The 19,408-nt window shown below is 42.9% G+C and overlaps 1 protein-coding gene across 4 annotated transcripts; it reads right to left on the reverse strand.

The window, feature by feature from the left end:
- Positions 1-292: 292 nt before the first annotated feature.
- Positions 293-18,800, reverse strand: LOC121279996 (protein C19orf12 homolog). 4 transcript variants are annotated; one of them, XM_041191627.1, is made up of 5 exons: positions 18,694-18,793; positions 17,511-17,596; positions 13,419-13,587; positions 5,888-6,087; positions 293-746 (listed from the first exon to the last, which is right to left on the reverse strand). In XM_041191627.1, exons 3-5 carry the CDS (start codon positions 13,576-13,578, stop codon positions 681-683), a joined length of 426 nt encoding a protein of 141 aa, XP_041047561.1. In that variant the 5' UTR covers positions 13,579-13,587; positions 17,511-17,596; positions 18,694-18,793; the 3' UTR covers positions 293-680. The 4 variants fall into 4 exon arrangements, with proteins under 4 accessions (XP_041047561.1, XP_041047558.1, XP_041047559.1 ...); XM_041191624.1 differs by having other exon boundaries at positions 5,840-6,087; XM_041191625.1 differs by lacking the exon at positions 17,511-17,596 and having other exon boundaries at positions 5,840-6,087; positions 18,694-18,800.
- Positions 18,801-19,408: the final 608 nt, after the last annotated feature.

A 19,408-nucleotide genomic window follows, 5' to 3' on the forward strand; every position in this document is an offset into this window, starting at 1 on the left:
ATCGCTGCTAGCAAGGCTCTACCTGGAGTATTTTTTTTAAGTAAGTGTATATTTGATTTATTCTGAAGCTGAGAATTTAACGTTTAAAGTGTTTTCACTTCTGGTTAGCATTTTGGACATTTGCTTCTAATGCCAGTGGCTGCACTCACCATCTGCTAAGAGCTCTCATTGTTGCTGGAGAAGTCTTCATCAAGTGTAAAAATAAGTTTGCACCGTCAAAATATAGCTTATTTTCTGAAATAATTTATAAAATGGGAACGCAGGTGAAACAAAAGATTGACACAGGCAAGGCTTCAAATGTAATTTTTTTTATTAAGTTACATTTTTACACAACATCCTGCAAGAATATTCTACCAATGGTTCAGTTATATAACTTAATAAGAAAAAAGATTTACAAGATTCACAAGAAAAACCTCAATAATTTATAAACTGGTCAATTATCACAAAGGTTTAAATATAATTTCCTATCAAAATATTAGGTTTCAAAACCGAACATGACTTCATTTTACCTTCATATTTTATTCAATGATACTTAGTGTTTTTGCGACTACACCATTTTGAAACTTTTTAAATCATGACCATGTTTGACAGTTGACTTTCCACCCACAGAAGTTCATTCACTTTCAAAGCTGACCCCCAGCCAATAAAATCCAGATAACCTCGAGGAAGCTCTTTGCTCTTTATTGATCACAACAATTTTGATCACCACTGAATTTTGCCGGACTTCCCATTAAAATAATTTTGTTCTAAAATGGGACAAGACAGACAGGGGAAAGGTTCAAGGCAACTTCCAATGACAGGTGACCATTTAATTTTATCACATACGGCATCCAACTTAAAAGGAACGTTGCTGTACAAGTAAGTCAGAAGTCACTATTAAAATAATTTCAAAGAAATCCCCAAGTCTAGCACTCTTATTGTGACACTTATTAACTTGAAATAAAAGTTAATCAAAAAGCCTCACCTTCCAATGTTAGTTCACCTTTCTGTAAACAAGAGCAACAGGTTGGGCTGTCACTACCCAGCCACTTATACATTGCCACTGCAAGTTGTGTTTTAACTATTTTGTTACCATGCTTTCATCAAGAATGCAAGCAATGCCTCACAAATTGTCAGATTAATGAAATGCAGGGCGAGATTTTAACTCATTCAAAACCCACCCATTTTGAGTTAAAATTGGGCCCATAGGTGCAGTAAACTAGATTTGCACATCGTTCTTCAAAACTACAGATCTTGATTCCCGTTTTATAAATGGAATTAATAAGGAGATGAGCACAATTTGTATGTGTTTTGAGCAGTGGTCACAAATGCTGATCCTTTCAGCATTATAATACCAACTGATAAATATTAGATATGAAACGGAGAACCTTGGAACATGAAAGCTATTGCATGATCACCTAATTATCAAATACAATCATTATGTCATCAAGCTGATGTGAAAACATAATGTGCACTTTTTAACATTTTCATAACATTTTCTGTTAGGCAATGCAATCGGGCCTGTGCCATTGATGTGGCACATTGCTAAGCCCCAAACAACATTGTCTGAATTAACTGAGGTCATTCAGTGGTTCACAGCAGCACCTTTATATGGTTTTAAATATTTTAAATATTCTTAAAAGTTTCAGTTTCATTCAAAATTGTATATTATATGCACCATATATTGACCGTGATTGCCTCTTAACATTGTATGTTAAAATGCTGAAAATAAAATGAGTTTTTGGCCAAAATCCTATTTAAAACATAAACTGCTATTTATTTCATGTACCATGCACACACAATTTAAGATGTAATTCATTTCACAAACTCAATGATTTATACATTCTTCTAAATTCTTCTAAAAAGCTTTCATAATGGATGCCTGCCATTCTGTCCACCAAATAGTGATAATCATAATTTTGCAGTTACTGTGCAGGACAAACCCCATACTTTCTAGGTCCCTGACCTGAAATGTTAACTTTGTTTCTCTCTCCCAAGATGCTGTCAGATGTGCTAAGTATTTCCAGTACCTTTTGTTTGAATTCCATATTTTCCAGGAATGAGCTCTACCACTCCCCCAAACTCAAAAAACAATAGTTGCCCAGACTATTTCTTTAAGAATATATTTTACCAGAGAAAAGCACTTTGCCTCGATTTTTAAAAGTAAAACCAACTACACCATCTCAGGGTGATCTTGACAACTTAGAGAGAATTTATTTTCCATTTTGGGCAATTTTGCCCTACCAATAATTTGTACCGGTTAGGAATTAAATTGAAAAAACAAACTGCCCAAGTGTACCTTAAATAAGACTCTTAGTACTGTAAGAGAAGTGATTTTCATCCTATCAATCTGGGCTGCATTTAAACCAAGAGTTAATAACTCAATAAATTAAACTGTAGCACCAGCCAGTAAGTTACATTTAGTACTGCAAGCTAGGCAATTTGAAATTGGGCACAAGTTGTCCCAACTTCTGTCCATAATGGATGGAGAATTATGGGCACAGAATGATCAATTTTCTAATATGTGTATCTGGGGAATAAGTCTCTGTGCCAGGAGAGTTTTAAAGACAATAATTTACTGTATATTATGAAAACAGTGTAAACATTATGCAGACTAATACTAAAGCACATGTATTTTGATGCAGTTTAGCAATTAAAGCAGTTAAGATTTTTCTTAAGGAGTTTACCAATATGTTTTGCACCTAATTGCAAAACAATAAGCATTGGGATTCCCTTAATTTTGCAAATTATGCCTAATTGCTGCTCAAAAAATGATGGAAAGTATTTATTTACAATGTGTAAATAAATTGCTTTTGAATAAAGCCTACAGATTGACATCAGAAAAATGTATTCCCTTGCATGGTAGATTCCCACACTTGTAGGATACTAGCAATTCTCACAAAGTACCTCATAATCCCTTAGTGTTTGGCTTTCATTATTTAATTTGCTTAACTCATTTTCATTTCTCCACATTTACTTTACTCCTTTTTTAACATGGGCACCTTCTAGTTCTATTTTGATGGGGAGCAATTTTCTCCAAAAATAAATGCCTTATCTGGATTTACTCTGAAAAGTTAAGTATAACTCAGAAGAGGGGATATCATTGAACATTCTATATAGACTGAACAGTCTATATTCTAATTGTTTTAAAGCTGATTTAGAATTTGAATTGAAATTCTAATAGCAGCATTCACATGAGAAATCCAGGAACTCAAAATGATTGTTTATGTCAGCAAAGACCGCAAAATTTGAAGTTAAGCTTCATCAGTATTTTGTAGAAGAAAGTTACTGTTTACCCATTGTAAGATTCATGGGCATGTAATTCATCCAGGGTGGGGATGCAAAGTGTCAATAGTCATTCGGCATTGGAAAGAAAATCGGGCCATTTTGTTACCATACAGTTTGCCCTACCATCCAAAATGTATTTGTACCCCTTGGATTGCTCCACAATGTTTGCACCTCAATTCATTTCACTAATAGTCATGTTAAACCACACAAAATCAGATAATGCTGGAAATACTTAGCAGGTCAGGCAGCATCTGTGGAGAAAGAAGCAGAAGTCTGACAAAGGTCATTGACATTAACTCTCCATGGATGCTGCCAGAACTGCTGATTATTTGCAGCATTTGCTGTATTTAATGCAGATTTCCAACATCTAAAAAGTGTTTCACATTTGTATTACTGTTAAGCCACACAATGGTTATTTTATTTTTAATAAACAATATTGATTGTTGAATAAACTTTTTTGACAATATAGTGGACCTCATTTTCAAAGGTGTTTAGCATCTCGCATATATATCAACAAAATTCAACGCAGTGTATCAACTGGTTAAAAAAAAGCCATTCTTTCAGCCACTACACCCTTGTTGGTCTTTAATTTAATGCCCTCCCCTGAGACAAGTTTTGAGGCGGGGGGCATAAGTTGGGGTAAGTGGTGTGGGGTGGGGACCCTGCCGCTTTCTCACCTCTTCCCAGATTAAGTCTGGGGTAGGAAGGCTCCTGGACCGCCTTCCCACCCGACACCAATTGAGGCCCTTAAATGAGCAAGCAATGCCCGCTTAAGGGCCACATTCTACCTCCGCTGGTATTCAACCAGGAACATGCAGCGCAGTCGCCATATGGGAAGCCCAAGAGCAAACCCAGGGTTCCTGGTGAGGTCACTTATTGTCAGGTATCCAGTGCCTGGTTGAGGAATCCAGCATCAGGAAAGGGGAGTCCCACTGAAAGCCACCCCTCCATCCCTTCTTCCATCCCTCCCTCACCAGCAATCAGGGACTCTCACTGGCTCTCCGAGATCGTCATTGTGTGGATTAAATTCTGCTTGCTGTCTAATACTCCTTCTCCAAATCCAATCCATCCTCCGTTATCTCACTCCCTGTTTTCAGAGGCTCTTTCCTTCAAGAGGCGGTGGAGGGGGGGAGCAGAGTGCCACAGCTTTTAACACTTTCTCTCTACCTTGCTGTTGAGTGTCTACTGCTTAACACTACGGTGTAAAACATTTGCTGGCATCTTTCTGTTCACTGGCAGCACCATCAAAATGTCCTTTGCTGCTGCTGTTATTATTGTCCACCTTATGTACATTTTCCACCTGATCTGCTTATTGATTTGGTGATCCCATTTGTGGGTTTTTTATAGTCCATAAGCACATGTTCTGAAATTTTCTATGGTCCCTGTTAACCTCCAGCTCTGGACTATTTCTTCAAGTACAAGACATTATATCAGTTCAGGGTCATTCTTAGCAATCCTGGAGTGACAAAATTTATTCATGTTTATTCCTGATTGCTATTGGTGCCATGGCTAGTCAGTAAATGCTGGTATTGCCACAACTGGTTGATTGGCAGCTGTGGTGAATGGAGGGGCTCCAATTACATTATGGATTTTGTACAACAGATTGTGATTCTTGAGGCTCCTGATGGGATCTCTATCTTATACTTGTCCCAGAAAGACATTAGAAGCTGGTGTTATACAGCAGACTTAGCCAGTGGTTGTTCTGATTAGTTATACTTGATTGTCTGGTCCCTATTGTAACATGATATCCTGTTATAATCCCATTTTTACAATTTGCATTCACAATGTGCTTCTCCTAATGCATAAAGGAACTTTTCATTGGCCATTTGAACTCCTTGGTGTCATGTTCAGCAGCATACCCCTGTAACTTTTTGTAATAAATTGTATTGGTACTGCATGGAGTACCATATTCACCTTGCCCATTATATTCTTCTCAAATTACAATTTGGTCACTAAGATTTCAGATCAGAATCTACACTTCCTTGTCCTTGCATCATCCTTAGTCAGATCAATAGTTAATTCAACATTTTTAACTTCAGGAGTGACACTGGGGCGTGTTGTGTCCTCTCTTAGAGCATTCCAGCATGCATCCATTCACTGTCTTTTAAATGATCACATTTTTGCTATAGGTACCAATTTTTTGATTTACTACCAACTTAATTCATTGCTCACTATTTGCCATATAATTGAAACAGCATTAACAAGCCTTTGAAAGTCAGGTCCAATTATCCTATATTCTCAAGCAGAATAATTCTTTGCTTGCAAACCAGGCTTAATCCCAAATTATACCGACAGTTCAACAGCCAGAGATATGGTCATCAACAAACTAAAACAAATTCAAAAAGCCTGGTTCTGAAGTCAGTTAGATACAACATTCATGAACATTTCACCAGGAGAATTCATCATGTAGATTCCCCAGTGCCACTGTAGAATAGTCCGAATTAAATCCTTCATAGATCTTTGAATTTCTACAAGCAAAATTAATGCTTTTTTTTTTATGTTCCAGCATATGCAATCTAATTTAGATTTCTAGAAAAGGCATCTCGCATAGGTTTCAGTCAAAGTGCCGCACCTCAGCATTGAGCTGGTTTAAAAAAAATGCACTCATTGCTGCCATCACCTCCTTCTTCAGGCCGACATTTCCCATCACTAATGATATCAGTTGTACTGCATCAGTCCAGTCCAAATGTTGGACAATATTGCGCACATCAGTAGACAGTACCAGTTGTTGATTAGGTGGCAGTTCCATAATAATCTGAGGTAATGGTTTAAACTGTCCGCTAGTCAACCAGGCACCCAGCAACCCACCAACTGCACCACCTAGGGAGAATAAAAATCCAAGATAAAAATCTCAAAATTGTTTATTTTCTACTTTTTAAAAATGCATTTTCCTCTTTTCCTGAAGATGTTGATTCATATTTGGCTACATTCCTCTAATTCCAGCAGCCCTCAGGTCCCTTGACCGAAGAGCTATTGTTTAGACAGGAGCCAGAATAGTGAGTGTCAGCAGGTGATTTAATGATGAAGGATATCACAGCCAGGCCGGATCGCATCCTCACCTTGCATGCACACATCAGCACTTTCCAACATAGTTTAAAGAATCATACAGCCCATTGTGCCAGTATCAGCTTGTTGAAAGAGCCATATCCAGTTAGTCCACTCCTCTGCTCTTTTCCCATAGCCCTGCAATTGTATTATTTTCCTCTCCCCAGTTGGAATGCAGAAGGTAACTGAAATGCTGTAAACCACCCAACTAAAATCAGTCAATTCAGCATTAACTAGTGATCAAACTCTTCCTGTCCATATGGCTCAAATTCTTCCTAAATGGTGGATTTATCTACTGAAATACATGGGGTACTTATTCACTATGGACTTTCAATTTATTTCACAATGACCAGAAGCTGCATTTAAATACTGCACCAATTTTATAAAAGACAAATGCCTCAAGGAAGTGCATAATACAGAACTCTTTTCAGTTACATCCCTTTTTAACTCACATTAAACACTCTTCACAGAATCACAGAGTGCAAAAGAGGCCCTTCGGCCCATCCATGTGAGAAACAACTGACCTATCCACCTAATCCCATTTACCAGCACTTGGCCCATAGCCTTGATTGATGAAGGCAAGTGGCACATATGCCTTTTTCACCACCCCACTAACATGCCCCTCTGCCTTCGGAGATCTATGGATGCACACACCAAGGTCCCTTTGTTCCTCAGAACTTCCTAGTGTCATGCCGTTCATTGAATACTTCCTTGTCAGTCAATTCTGGCATGTCCATCCCATGTTTGCACTATGTGATGGAAGCTCATACTGTCTCTCTGTAATGCCACATAGAGCCTCTGGGGGAAGCTCACGTTGTCTCTGTCATATCACAGACAGGGATTTTGAGTGTACCATGTCCTAGCACTCCAGGATACTGAATCCAAATGTAGGATTGTTAAATTTGCAGCGGATACTTAAGTAAGGTTTTATTCGGGGACAAAACCAGGAACAAAGGTTGAAGATTTGCAGAAGGACTTAGGTCTGTTATGCAATTGGATAGACAAATGGCATATCAAATGCAAGGCTGTCAAATGTGAGGTATTGTATATTGGAACAAACTACAAAGACATATACACTGAAGGGGACTGAAATAGCCTAGAGGGATTTTGAAAGGAAACTGGGAATGATATTAGACCCAGTACTTGCAATGTTAGGAAATACTGGGATATTTAGTCAGAATGGGAGAATATACACTGATAAAGGTTATAATGAGATTAAATAATCCACTGGTCAGAAAGCATTTGGAATAATGTGAGCATTTCTGGTTATCATACTTTAAGAGGGATAGGTCTGCATTAGAAAAAATGCAAGATAGGCAACATGAATGATCCACAGTATAAATGGATTAATTATAAGAAAAAAATGAGACAGAAGTTAAGAGAATTGGTATATATACACGATTAACAATGGTCAGGGCACACACAGTTCATCCTTCTAACAGTTCCCTTCTAAAATGAGGCGCGTAGGACCTCATTTTGCATACTTAAAAAAGGGGCATACCACCTGAAACATTTCAGCTACCCGCAATAAAACCCTGTAAAAATGGGGCCAGCTGAAATGTCTGTCAAACCCACCTTGAGGCCATTACAACTCTGCTGACATCAATTTAATTTCTAATAATTCTTCCTAGGATGATGGCAAGGCCAGATTTACTGCTCATCCCTAGTTGCTATGAAAGCATTAAAAATCAACAATGTAGGATGAGAGTGATGCCACATTGTAGGCTAGGCTGGCAGGGCTGGAGGGTTCAATTCTCTATGGGATATTAGTGTACCAGTTGGGTTTTTGCATCACTCCAGCCGCTTTCTTAGTTATTTGATCTGGTTACAAGATTTATTGAATTAACTTACCCAACTTGCCATTGTGGATTGCTGGCGAAGTACCATAACCATTAAGGCTACCATAACTAGTATCAAGCAGTCCTACTATCTCTCCAGTTTTCCCAAACAACTTGGGCCAGGATTTTGCCCTCGTTAGGCAGGCACGTCCGGGAGTGTCCGCAAAACCGACTGCCGCCCATGTTCGGGCCCCGACCGCAATTTCACGCTGAGTGGGCCAGTTAAGGCCCGCCCAGCGTGAAACGCGGCTCGTCACTGGCCGGCAAGGGCTGAATGGGGGTGGGGACCTGTTCACCGCTGGGTCAAATGGCGACCCGGCAGCTGGCATAAAGGAGGCCCAAGAAGCCCCAGAAAGGCTGCCAAGGAAGGATGTCTGGCTGTTGTTCTGAAGATGCACATGTGGTGCGGCAGCAAACATCAGGCGGAAGGGCAGGTCGTGTGGGCACTCAGCCTCCCGCTTTTCAGATGTGTACCTCGCGGTCCTGCTGGAGGAGCTGGCTGCCAGGAGGGACACCCTTGTCGCCAGAGATGGGAGAAGGAGGCCACCACACCTCACCAAGAGGGCATGGGAGGAGGTGGCAAACCAGGTGAGCAGGCTTGACATGGTGGGGTGCACATGGATGCAGTGCCAGAACGCTTCAATGACCTGCTGCGTTCTGAAAGGGTGCGAACCATGTTGACATGGGTCAGTGTGCAGAAGTGCTAAGGTGTGGCCAGCCCCCAGCCCCGTAGATCTCAGGGGTGCTAGAGTCTGAGTGCCAACTGTCAATGATGTCAGTCCTGGCCAAGGGGGTGAGCCCTGGCTGCTTGGACTGAGTGCCTTGCGGCTCGCAGGCCATGACTCAGGGGGGATGTGCCCTGCGAAGTGGTCCACAGCTGAGTTTGGCCAGACTGCAATGATCCTGCAGCTAGGGAGTGGACTAGTCAATGCTCCTCTGTCCCTTCAGGAGAAGACAAGACATAACCAAGCCAAGAGCGCACGTACAGGTGGAGGCACCACCCCGCCCCAACCTGTTGATGTTCTCCTGGTTTGAGCAAGATGCCCTGAAGCTGGAGAGCCGGCACGCTCCCCATGCAACCAGGCATGGAGAGGCTGGGATGCCAGACAAAGATAACAGCGCAGTACACAGAGGTAAGACTTTCGGATTGTGCAGTGCAGTCCATTCTAATGCAGTCTCGTCACTGATGTGAGCCTTGAATATGGTGCCCCATTGATCATTGGAAGACGATGGCACTGTTATGCAGATCTCCATCGTCTCACCAGGGTGCCTGGCATGTGCAGTGACAGTGTGATGTCTTTAACTAATGACATGTTTTGATTCTCCCGCTTAGGTTTGCCAGCAGGTGTCCCACTGGAAACCCCGAAGGTCCACCCAACGCCGGGGATCACCAGGCATCACTGTCACCTGCATCACACCCACTTTCTGAAGCAGGCACCAGCGCAGATACCAGCAACTCAGTGGGCATTAGATCAGCAGTGAGTATCTCGGTGCACATTGGTGAGGGCACTTCACACTCACTTGAGGTGCAGGCGGAGGCAGAGACTGTTCATGGTGCCGACAGTCCAAGGACTGCTGGGGACCAGGGCAATGCTCAGTTGAAGGCTGATGATGAGCCTCTGGAGTCGTACTTTAGGCGGCAGATGCTAGATGTCCAGTGGGATGTGCAGGAGGATCTGGCAGAGATCCATGAGGGTATGCATGCCATGGTCTCCATGATGGAGGAGTCCATATGGAGCGTGGACACAGCGTTCACTGTCACGGGCGAGCGCACTGCCTCCTCATTAAGAGAGCGGCGACTCTCATGGAGGCAGCTACAGGAACAGAATGAGGGGTTCCTGGGGTTGCACTCAGATCTGCAAGCCCGCACACAGGCAATGACCTCAGGTGGTCACTGTGAGAGATGGATGAAGCACCCAGTATCCCAGCTAGGTGTCTGTCGATCAATTGTGTGCAGCGAGGTCCACAGCGACCTCATGTTGGCGCACAAGCTGCCTGTCGTCTCTGCGGGCCCTTTTCAAGATGCTCTGGATGATGGCGGCAGCACCTTTGCCCCTCCACCAGTGACCATGGCGTCTGATGAGGCTGCAATGACTGGGGAGATGCCAGCTGTGGAACTGGCCGCTCCCTCCCAGGCGGGACCAGCACAGACTCCACTGGCCAGGGGACGACCGCCAAGGTCATCAAGGCCAACAAGACAGCAGAGTCAGCAGACTGTCTCCAGTGCTGCTGCCAGTGAGGTGGGGGAAGCACCTAGACATAGTACTCATAACTAAGTTAAAGGCACCATGAGCTCAAGAGGGATAGGTCACGGATAATTTTATATTCATTTATGTTTAATAAATGTAGACTGGTCTGGGAATTAAGACCAGAGAAGTTTATGTAAATAGTCTGTAATTGTCAAAGTGAGATAAATTTTGTATTTGTCATCAGAGCCTGAGTATGCTTCACCTTTTTATTTTATTGGTGCAGGGTACTCCAGTATGTAATGCTGGACGTAGATGGCTCTGAACTTTATTGCACAGGCACTGAGTGTTCTTTGGGTTCAAATTAAAGGGTCCTTTCAGACACCTGGGTTGGAGGAGGCAGCCCTGGTGTGAGGTTGAAGCTGATCTTAGGTAGTCTAGCTGAACGAGCATTGTATCAAGGCATCCCTGGTGTTCCTGTCTCCCCGAAGGTTACCAAGGCCTGGATCCATGCCCTCAGTGTTCTCCTCACCGTGTTCCTCTTCTGACTCACTACTGGACTTATCACCTGTTGGCTATGCAGCTGCATCAATATCCTCTTCTTCCAGTCAGCCCCCCGGGCCAGTGCCAGATTGTGGAGAGCACAGCATGCAACCATTATCAGTGACACCCACTGTAAGAGGTATTGTAGTGCAACCCGAACGGTCCAGGCATCAGATGCGCATCTTGAGAAGACCTACTGGTCTTGTCTATCATCGCCCTTGTGGAGCCATGACTTGTATTTTAACACTTCTCTGCCTCTGTTTTTGGGTAATGGAGAGGCATCATGAGCCACCTCTTCAACGGATAGCCCTTGTCACCATTGTCACCAGTTCTGCTGAAGGGTCATGAGGACTCGAAACGTCAACTCTTTTCTTCTCCGCCGATGCTGCCAGACCTGCTGAGTTTTTCCAGGTAATTCTGTTTTTGTTTTGGATTTCCAGCATCCGCAGTTTTTTGTTTTTATCTCTGTGTTTAATTGACTGCCACTGTCTTCAAGAAATGCCTACCTTGAAGAAGTTCTGTTCGTCTCTGCGACAAGATTTCCGTATCTCTCTTTTGCCTTGTTCACCTCCATTGCTTTCCATTTCTCTCCTGGACAAGCAGTTCTGTTGAAGGGTCATGAGGACTCGAAACGTCAACTCTTTTCTTCTCCGCCGATGCTGCCAGACCTGCTGAGTTTTTCCAGGTAATTCTGTTTTTCTTTTAGCCCTTGTCACCCAGCAGCCACCCATCCAGTCAGGCAGGAGCACTGAAGAACCTCGGCACCTGGGAGTGTCTCAGGATATAAGGGTCATGGGAGCTAACAGGGTACCTTACACACATTTGCAGAATATGCATCCGGTGGTCACACACTGCACGTTCATGGAGTGGAATCCCTTCCTGTTGATGAAGGCACCCGGCTGACCCGCTGGTGCCTTGGTGGCCACATGTGTGCAGTCGATGGCACCCTGGACACGGGGGAACCCAGCAATCACTGCAAAGCCTCTGGCTCACTCAGCCTGACTGGCCTCGATCATACGGTAAAAAGTAAAGGTCAGTACCCACCTGAACAGAGCTTCTGTCACCAACTTGACAACTGTGTACAGCTGACTGGGAGTGTCCACACAGATCCCCCACTGAGCCCTGGAAAGAGCTGGAGGCATAGAGGTTGAGGGCCACTATGACCTTCAAAGCCACTGGCATGGGGTGTCCACCCACACAGTCAAAGCTGATCTCAGGCCCAATCATCTGGCAAATGGAAAGAGAGACCCTCCTTCGGCATTGCACCTCAAACATATTGAGGTAGCTGCATCGCTGCCTGTGAACCCTGGCAGCAGGATAGTGGTGTCTTCTGTGGCTCCTTCCACCTTGGACTACCTGCTGGCCTTGTGCCCCTTGTGCCTGCGCCTCTCCTCCCACAGGTCGTTCTCCTGGAAGCTGCATAGGGACACCTGGCCTCCTTTCCCTTCTGCCCCTCTCTTTTCCTCAGAAGAGGTGCCACCAGCAGAGACCACAATCCCCATTACCTGGGTAAGGGAAGGCTTCTGATACCTGGAAGGGTCCACACATTCCGAATCCTCAGGAGGCCTGGCTGACAGCAATGAGTCCTGATATGAGGCCTGGAAAAGCTAAGAACTAAGCCCCAAACAGAGGTGAAGCTGCCAAGTATCAATAAGTTACCAGGTGCAAACTATCTCCAAAATTCCTCACTACTCACACTGGCAATGATGCTAACCCAGTTTATCCCACCCTCGGATGAGGTTTGTGAAAATGTCAGCTGTCCACCTGCCCTTTTTGCCCATGTGACAACCAGAAAATCATGTGGGCAAGGAAAAATCACAGACAGTTGGATTGTTAATGGCCTTAAGTGGCCTGTTAATTACTGGCAGGTGCCACTCCGGCACCCACATGAGCCCACCAAGCGAAATATCGCGCGTCTGCGCAATGATGTCAGGACACTCACCCGACGTCATCACGCGCTATTTTACTCCCGTTTGCACTTGTACAGGTTTCGGTCAGTATCGCCACTAATCCTTAAATCATGTACAGAAAATGCTGGAAAAACTCAGCAGGTCTAACACCACCTGTGGAGAGAAAAACAGAGTTAACATTTCGAGTTCAAATGACTCTTCAGATCTCACCTGCTCTGAAGAAGAATCATACGGACTCGAAACAGTAACTCTGTTTTTCTCTTCACAGGTGGTGTTAGACCTGCTGAGTTTTTCCAGCATTTTCTGTTTTTGTTTCAGATTTCCAGCATCCGCAGTATTTTCCTTTTATTCTTAAATCACGTGTTCTGTAAACACCTTTATTCATTTCTTTACAAACCCTTTTTGATTAAGGTAATTGTCGGCAAGTTATTGCCAGTGATGTTATCATACAAATGCTCAATGCGCACACACCAAATTTCTCTCCACAGTATTTAAATGCAGGCATCTATCCATTTATCCCATGGGTTACTGTTTCTGTTAGGATAACTTAAAACAAGCACATTCAGTGTTGATTTAATTCATTAGCGATTCTCAAACTTCATTCTCTAAGGTTAACAGCAAACACTTACCAACAGCTATTCCTGGAGGACCACCGACCAAGCCCCCTGCGAACGCCATTGCACCAGCCAGAAGTGCCCCCTTCCCAGAATTCTTCACTGCAACTTGCAACTTCTCCACCTCTGAAATATGGCACACTAAGCGCATCATGTCATCAATGTGCACAGGCATCTTGCTGAACTAAAGGATTCAGAAATCACACATCACTGTAGGTCAACCATAACAAAATGTATTAGAAGCAGACGTCATTGGAAAAGCAATCATTTACAAATATGCATTTTTACTATCCCCAATTTGTTTGCTGAAGCTGTTAATAAACAGATTATGAGAAGGTAGTTTTCTTCAGTCTTTTCAGAACTTGACCTTTCAGCTTCAAAGCTATTATCGTCAGCAGTTGTCTAATACCTATGTCAAAGAACATTTTGGCCACTGCAGTTATCTTATAGAATCATAGCATGGAAACCATGGGTTAACTGTTGCTGCTTATGTTGGAGTGTGCAGGGGTCACAAGACTTGGGGAAACATTGGCTTGGGGAAACATTGAAATCTATTACCATACAAGCTCAAGAAGCAGCATCAAGTTGCTATAATTGACTTAATGTATACATAGCAAATGTAAAGTATAGAATTGTAGAATATTCTCAGAGTGAGATTAGACATGCTCACATATTACCACAAGCCCATTCAAGATCACTTTGAAATCTTGTAGATATCAACATGTTATTTTCCCACGCTGGTAAGTATAACATTTGCATTTTAACCCTGCTTCATGAATCAGTATATTTTACGATTGGTATAAACATTTATACTATGTATAATACTCCCTCTACATTACTCATGCACTGAAAGTATTCCTTATCTTTTATTATGTTATGATCTTGGTAGAGACCAGTAACTTTTATTTTGGAACTCCAAAAATCAAGGCTTTTTTTAAATTCTTTGTTGGGATATGAGCATCATTGGCAAGGCCAGAGTTTGATGCCCATGTATTGAGTGGTTTACTAGGCCATTTCAGTATTTAGTTAAGATTCAACCACATTGCTGTGGGTCTGGAGTCACATATAAATCCAACCAAGTAAGGATGGCAGATTTCCTTCCCTAAAGGACATTAAACAGCCAGACAGGTTTTTGATGATAGTTTCATGGTCACCATTACTGACACTAGCTTTTAATTCCAAATGTTTTGACTAACTGAATTTAAATCCCATTAGCTACATAAGTGGGATTTGAATCCGTGTCACCACAGCATTAGCCTAGGTCTTTTGGTTAGGAGTTGAGTAACATTACCACAACACCACCATCTCCCATCTTTACTAAAAGAATTTACCCACAAGGCTGGCTGTTTTACTGCACAAAATTCAAAGAACTTAACTCTAGCTTAACTAGTCATTGATGTTAAATTTTTAAAATTTCAATGAACAGTTACTTATACAATAAACGAAACTTCTTAACTCAAATTTCCTTATACACCCATTTGACTTAACCCCCCAAAAAACCCATGTCAGATACTCATCAGAAATTGCAAGGTTAAACATTAGCACATTTCTAATTCTCTTTAGCTCTGAAGAAGAGTCATACGCACTCAAAACATTAACTCTGTTTCTCTCTCCACAGATGCTGCCAGACCTGCTGAGTTTTTCCAGCATTTTCTGTTTTTATTTTATACTGGAAGATTAAATATTTGGTCTGAGTACTATTTCAAAGATTCGTATAAGGTTTGAGATTTCTTAGAACTCCCGTCACTTCCATAAGGTAGTCGCTCCAAATCTCCTCCCAAGTGTCCCAAAATTGTAAACTCCCAGTTCACCACAGACATCACGAACGTTTTAAGCATAGCCCCTCAAATCAGAACTCTGCTGGTTCTAATGTTCTTTAGCTCTGAAGCCTTGCATCTAGAAATGCTCTCTCTCTTGCTTGGTTATCCCTGAAGTCCAAATCACTGTTACGAGAGTTCTTCAGTTATCAAGGTTTTTGATAGCTTTTGGCCAGCACCCAGATTTTCAAGTGAACCCTGTTTAAAAGAGATGCTCCCGGCATCCAACTTGTTGTAATAAATACTCAATGAATATTTTGCGTCGGTCTTCACCATGGAAAAGGGCAATGCAGGTACAGACTTCAGGGTGCAGGAATGTGAAATATTAGAGGAAATTACCAGAGAGAGAGAGAGAGAGAGGAGATACTAGCTGGTGTAGCAGCCTTAAAAGTGGATAAATCCACAGGCCTGGATGAGATGTATCCCAGGCTGTCGCAAAAGGCAAGCGAAGAGATATCAGGGGCCCTGGCAGTTACTCTCAAATCCTCTCTGGCCACAGGTGAGGTACCAGAAGACTGGAGGACTGCTAACGTTATCCCATTATTAAAAAAAAAAGGAAGGGATTGACCAAGAAATTACAGGCCAGTCAGTCTAACCTCAATGGTGGGGAAGTTACTAGAAAGAATTCTGAGGCACAGAACATATCTGCACTTGGAGAGACATGGATTAATCAGAGATAGTCAGCATGGATTTGTTAAGGGAAGGTCATATTTGACAAGTTTGATCAAATGTTTTGAGGAGGTAACCATGAGTGTTGATGAGGGCAATGCATTTGATGTGGTCTACATGGACATCAGCATGGCTTTTGAGAAGGTCCCTCATGGCAGACTGGTCAAGAAAGTAAGAGCTCTTTGGATCCAAAGCAAAGTGGCACAATGGATCCAAAACTGGCTGAGAGGCAGGAAGCAGAGGGCAATGGTAGAGGGATGATTCTGTGACTGGAAGTCTATTTCCAGTGGGGTCCACAGGACTCGGTGCTAGGGCCCTTGCTGTTTGTGTGGTGTACATAAACAATTTGGACTGAAATGTAAGGTGTATGATCAAGAAGTTCTCAGATGACACGAAAATTGGTAGGATGGTTAATAGTGAGGAGGATAGCCTTAACCTGCAGGAGGATATCAATATACTAGTCAATGGGCAGAGCAGTGGCAAATGGAATTCAACCTGGAAAAATGTGAGGTAATGCACTTTGGAAGGGCTAACAAGGCAAAGGATTACACTATGAATGGTAGGACCCTGGAAAGTACTGAAGATCAGAGGGTCCTTGGTGTGCATATCCACAGATTCCTGAGAGTAGCTTCTTCCTATCGTGTCCACGGACAGTCTATACATGGCCCAGCCAGAACTGAGAGTAGCAAGGCAGGTAGATATGGTGATTAAGAAGGCATATGGGATACTTGCCTTTATTAGCCAAGGAATAGAATACCAGAGCAGGGAGGTTATGCTGGAACTGTATAAAACGCTGGTTAGGCCACAACTGGAGTACTGCGTGCAGTTCTGGTCACCACATTATAGGAAGGATGTGATTGCACTGGAGGGGGTGCAGAGGATATTTACCAGAATGCTGCCTGGGCTGGAGAGTCTGAGCTATGAGGAAAGATTGGATAGGCTGGGGTTGTTTTCCCTGGAGCAGCAAAGGTTGAGAGGAGACCTGATAGAGGTGTATAAGATTATGAGGGGCATATATAAGGTGGATAGGAAAGTACTTTTTCATTAGTAGAGAGGTCAATAACCAGTAGGCATAGATTTAAGGTAAGAGGTAGAAGACTAAGAGGGGAGTTGAGAATTTTTTTCACCCAGGGGGTGGTGGGTGTCTGGAACTCACTGCCTAAAAGGGTGGTTGAGTCAGAAACTCTCGTACCATTTAAGAAGTATTTAGATATTCATTTGTGTTGCCATTGCCTCCAGGGCTATGGGCCGAGCACTGGAAAATGGGATTAGTGTTGTCAGATCTTTGTTGACTGGCATGGACATAATGGGGTGAATGGCCTCCTTCTGTGCTGTAACATCTATGAATCAAACTAAAAACAAAATTGCTTAAACACAGCACTGGACTCGAGAACCTACTCACCCCTAAAATTAACTTCTGGTTGACTTTTTTTTGTATTGCTCCTCTCCCAGAGAGCTTGGTCACGTGATCAGTTACTGGTAACAAGCTGTTTTTTAAACCTAAGCTTCTTTCTGAGAAATCTAGTCCTTAAAGGGACCATCACCCCAACTTTAAAATATTGTTTTATTTTTCCCTTAAATCACATGGGCCACCACAATTACTAATTTCAACTTCTCTTACAGGTATATGTTCCAAAATGTGGTCACCAAGACATCCATGACCTGGTGAATAAAGGGTAACAGCAAAATACTGCAGACGCTGGAAATCTGAAATAAAAACAGAAAATGCTGGAAAAATTCAGGTCTGACAGCATGGAGATAAAAACAAAGTTAATGTTTTGAGCCTGGTTGGCTGTTCTTCAGAGCATTTTCTGGTTTTATTTCTGGTGAATACAGAAATGGAGACACTCAATTATGTTAGTCGCAGCCTGGAAGAAGCCACTGACATTAGAGATGTGGGTGTGAGGCTCACAGCAGTGTTAAGTGTTTAATAATAAGGTTCATCTATGAATGTTAGATAGGATTGTTGTTGGGTGAGTTACTTGGATGTGGTGCAACGAGCAATGTGGAAGTGGTGCACTAGGTACAATGTGGCATTTGAAATGAATTCACTGACCTTCGGCACTTGTGTGAGGTCATTAAATATTGTGTGGTTCTACAGCTAGGTTCTCGGGGCTTAACTCCTAGCATTGCCTGCTACAGATATCTGGTTGTTTTACCCTCTGAGAGTTAGTCTGGAGGGTCTCCAGGCCATCTGTGGGTTGTCATTTCTCCTTTGCACCAGGTCCAGCAAGTGGCCAGTGCAACGTCTGAGAACCTTGGAGCACGCTCTGTCCAATGTTGTATCTTTGATTGTCTTTTTCTATCCTCTTACAATTTCTGGCTTCCACTGCGGAGTGCAGCCAGTCAGGGCTGCACACTACAATTAAGCAGACAGCACAAAGTTGACATGCCGGCGGCATCACATTGAACAGGCGCATTGCAACATCCCAAAGCCCTTTGTCTGTGGGGGCTGTTCAATTTAGCCCCCCGAGGTTCACCCAGCATTGTTTTCACTATAGACAACAGCACACACTGGAAACCACGGAAACAGTATTCATTCCAGTCCGCGATTACTGACACCATTTCCCAATACAGAAATCGTATTGTTACCCTTAACACTACAAAGCCCTCTCAAATTCATTGCATCTGCTCAGCTCGCCATCTTTTATCACTGTTCCCTATTCAATGTGTAAACTTCCAGGGCCTGAATCCCGCTTTCCTGAAAGGTACCCGGAAACAGTTCTCGCCCTAAACACAAAAATAAAACGGGGGACGATCGCCACAGTTCCGCTGGCTAATAGTAATCTCTGTGCACAAGATACCTGTTTTAGGGTCGCTCAACAGAATCCGTAGGACAGCTCCAGCTTTCCAATATTGGGATATGGGAGCGGTCGGCAGCAGATTGACTATCGCGTGATCTCTGTGGAGTCTCCCAGTGAATGTGAAAGTGACAAAGATCATCTGAAACATACAGGCTGCAGCTCCCGCTGTTTACAACAGCACATTACATTCATATAGCGCCTTTATAAAACGCTACCCAAAAAATGACATCCAGCCACAAATTAGAACCGGTGATAGGTTTTAACAACAACAACATGTATTTTTATAACGCCTTTAATTTAATAAAATGTATTTAAGGGATGTCTTAAAAGGAGAGAGGTGGAGCGGTGTAGGGAGGGAATTCCAGAGTGGAGCTGAAGGGAAGCCTCCACAATGGTGAACTGATGACAATTAGGAATGTCCAAGTCGCCAGAACTGGGGGAGTGCAAAGATCTCAGAGAGTTGCAGGGCTGGAGGAGGTTACAGGGAAGAGCATCAAAAACTCCAAATATTCCCACAAATGTAGCATGAAAGCCCAGAATTCCAGGATATTTTCTGTGGCAATGCTGCACAATATTGTATTGGGACAACAGAGAAATTTTACAGGATCTTTAAGTGTCCTGTTGAAACAGAAAGGTGAATAAATAATATGTGAAGGAGCGAGGCAGAAAGTCAGGCTATTAAACCCAATTATCTGATCACCATATTCAGGAACCC

This window comes from Carcharodon carcharias, chromosome 7 (genome assembly GCF_017639515.1).
Source record: "Carcharodon carcharias isolate sCarCar2 chromosome 7, sCarCar2.pri, whole genome shotgun sequence".
Taxonomy (NCBI): domain Eukaryota; kingdom Metazoa; phylum Chordata; class Chondrichthyes; order Lamniformes; family Lamnidae; genus Carcharodon; species Carcharodon carcharias.

Coding starts and splice junctions, on each gene's coding strand:
- LOC121279996 (XM_041191625.1), bottom strand. CDS start 13,578: ATGCCTGTGCACATTGATGACATGATGCGCTTAGTGTGCCATATTTCA. Junction 6,088..13,418: donor TCCTCCAGGAATAGCTGTTG/GTAAGTGTTTGC, acceptor TATTCTCCCTAG/GTGGTGCAGTTGGTGGGTTG. Junction 747..5,839: donor TAAACCAGCTCAATGCTGAG/GTGCGGCACTTT, acceptor GTCCCATTTTAG/AACAAAATTATTTTAATGGG.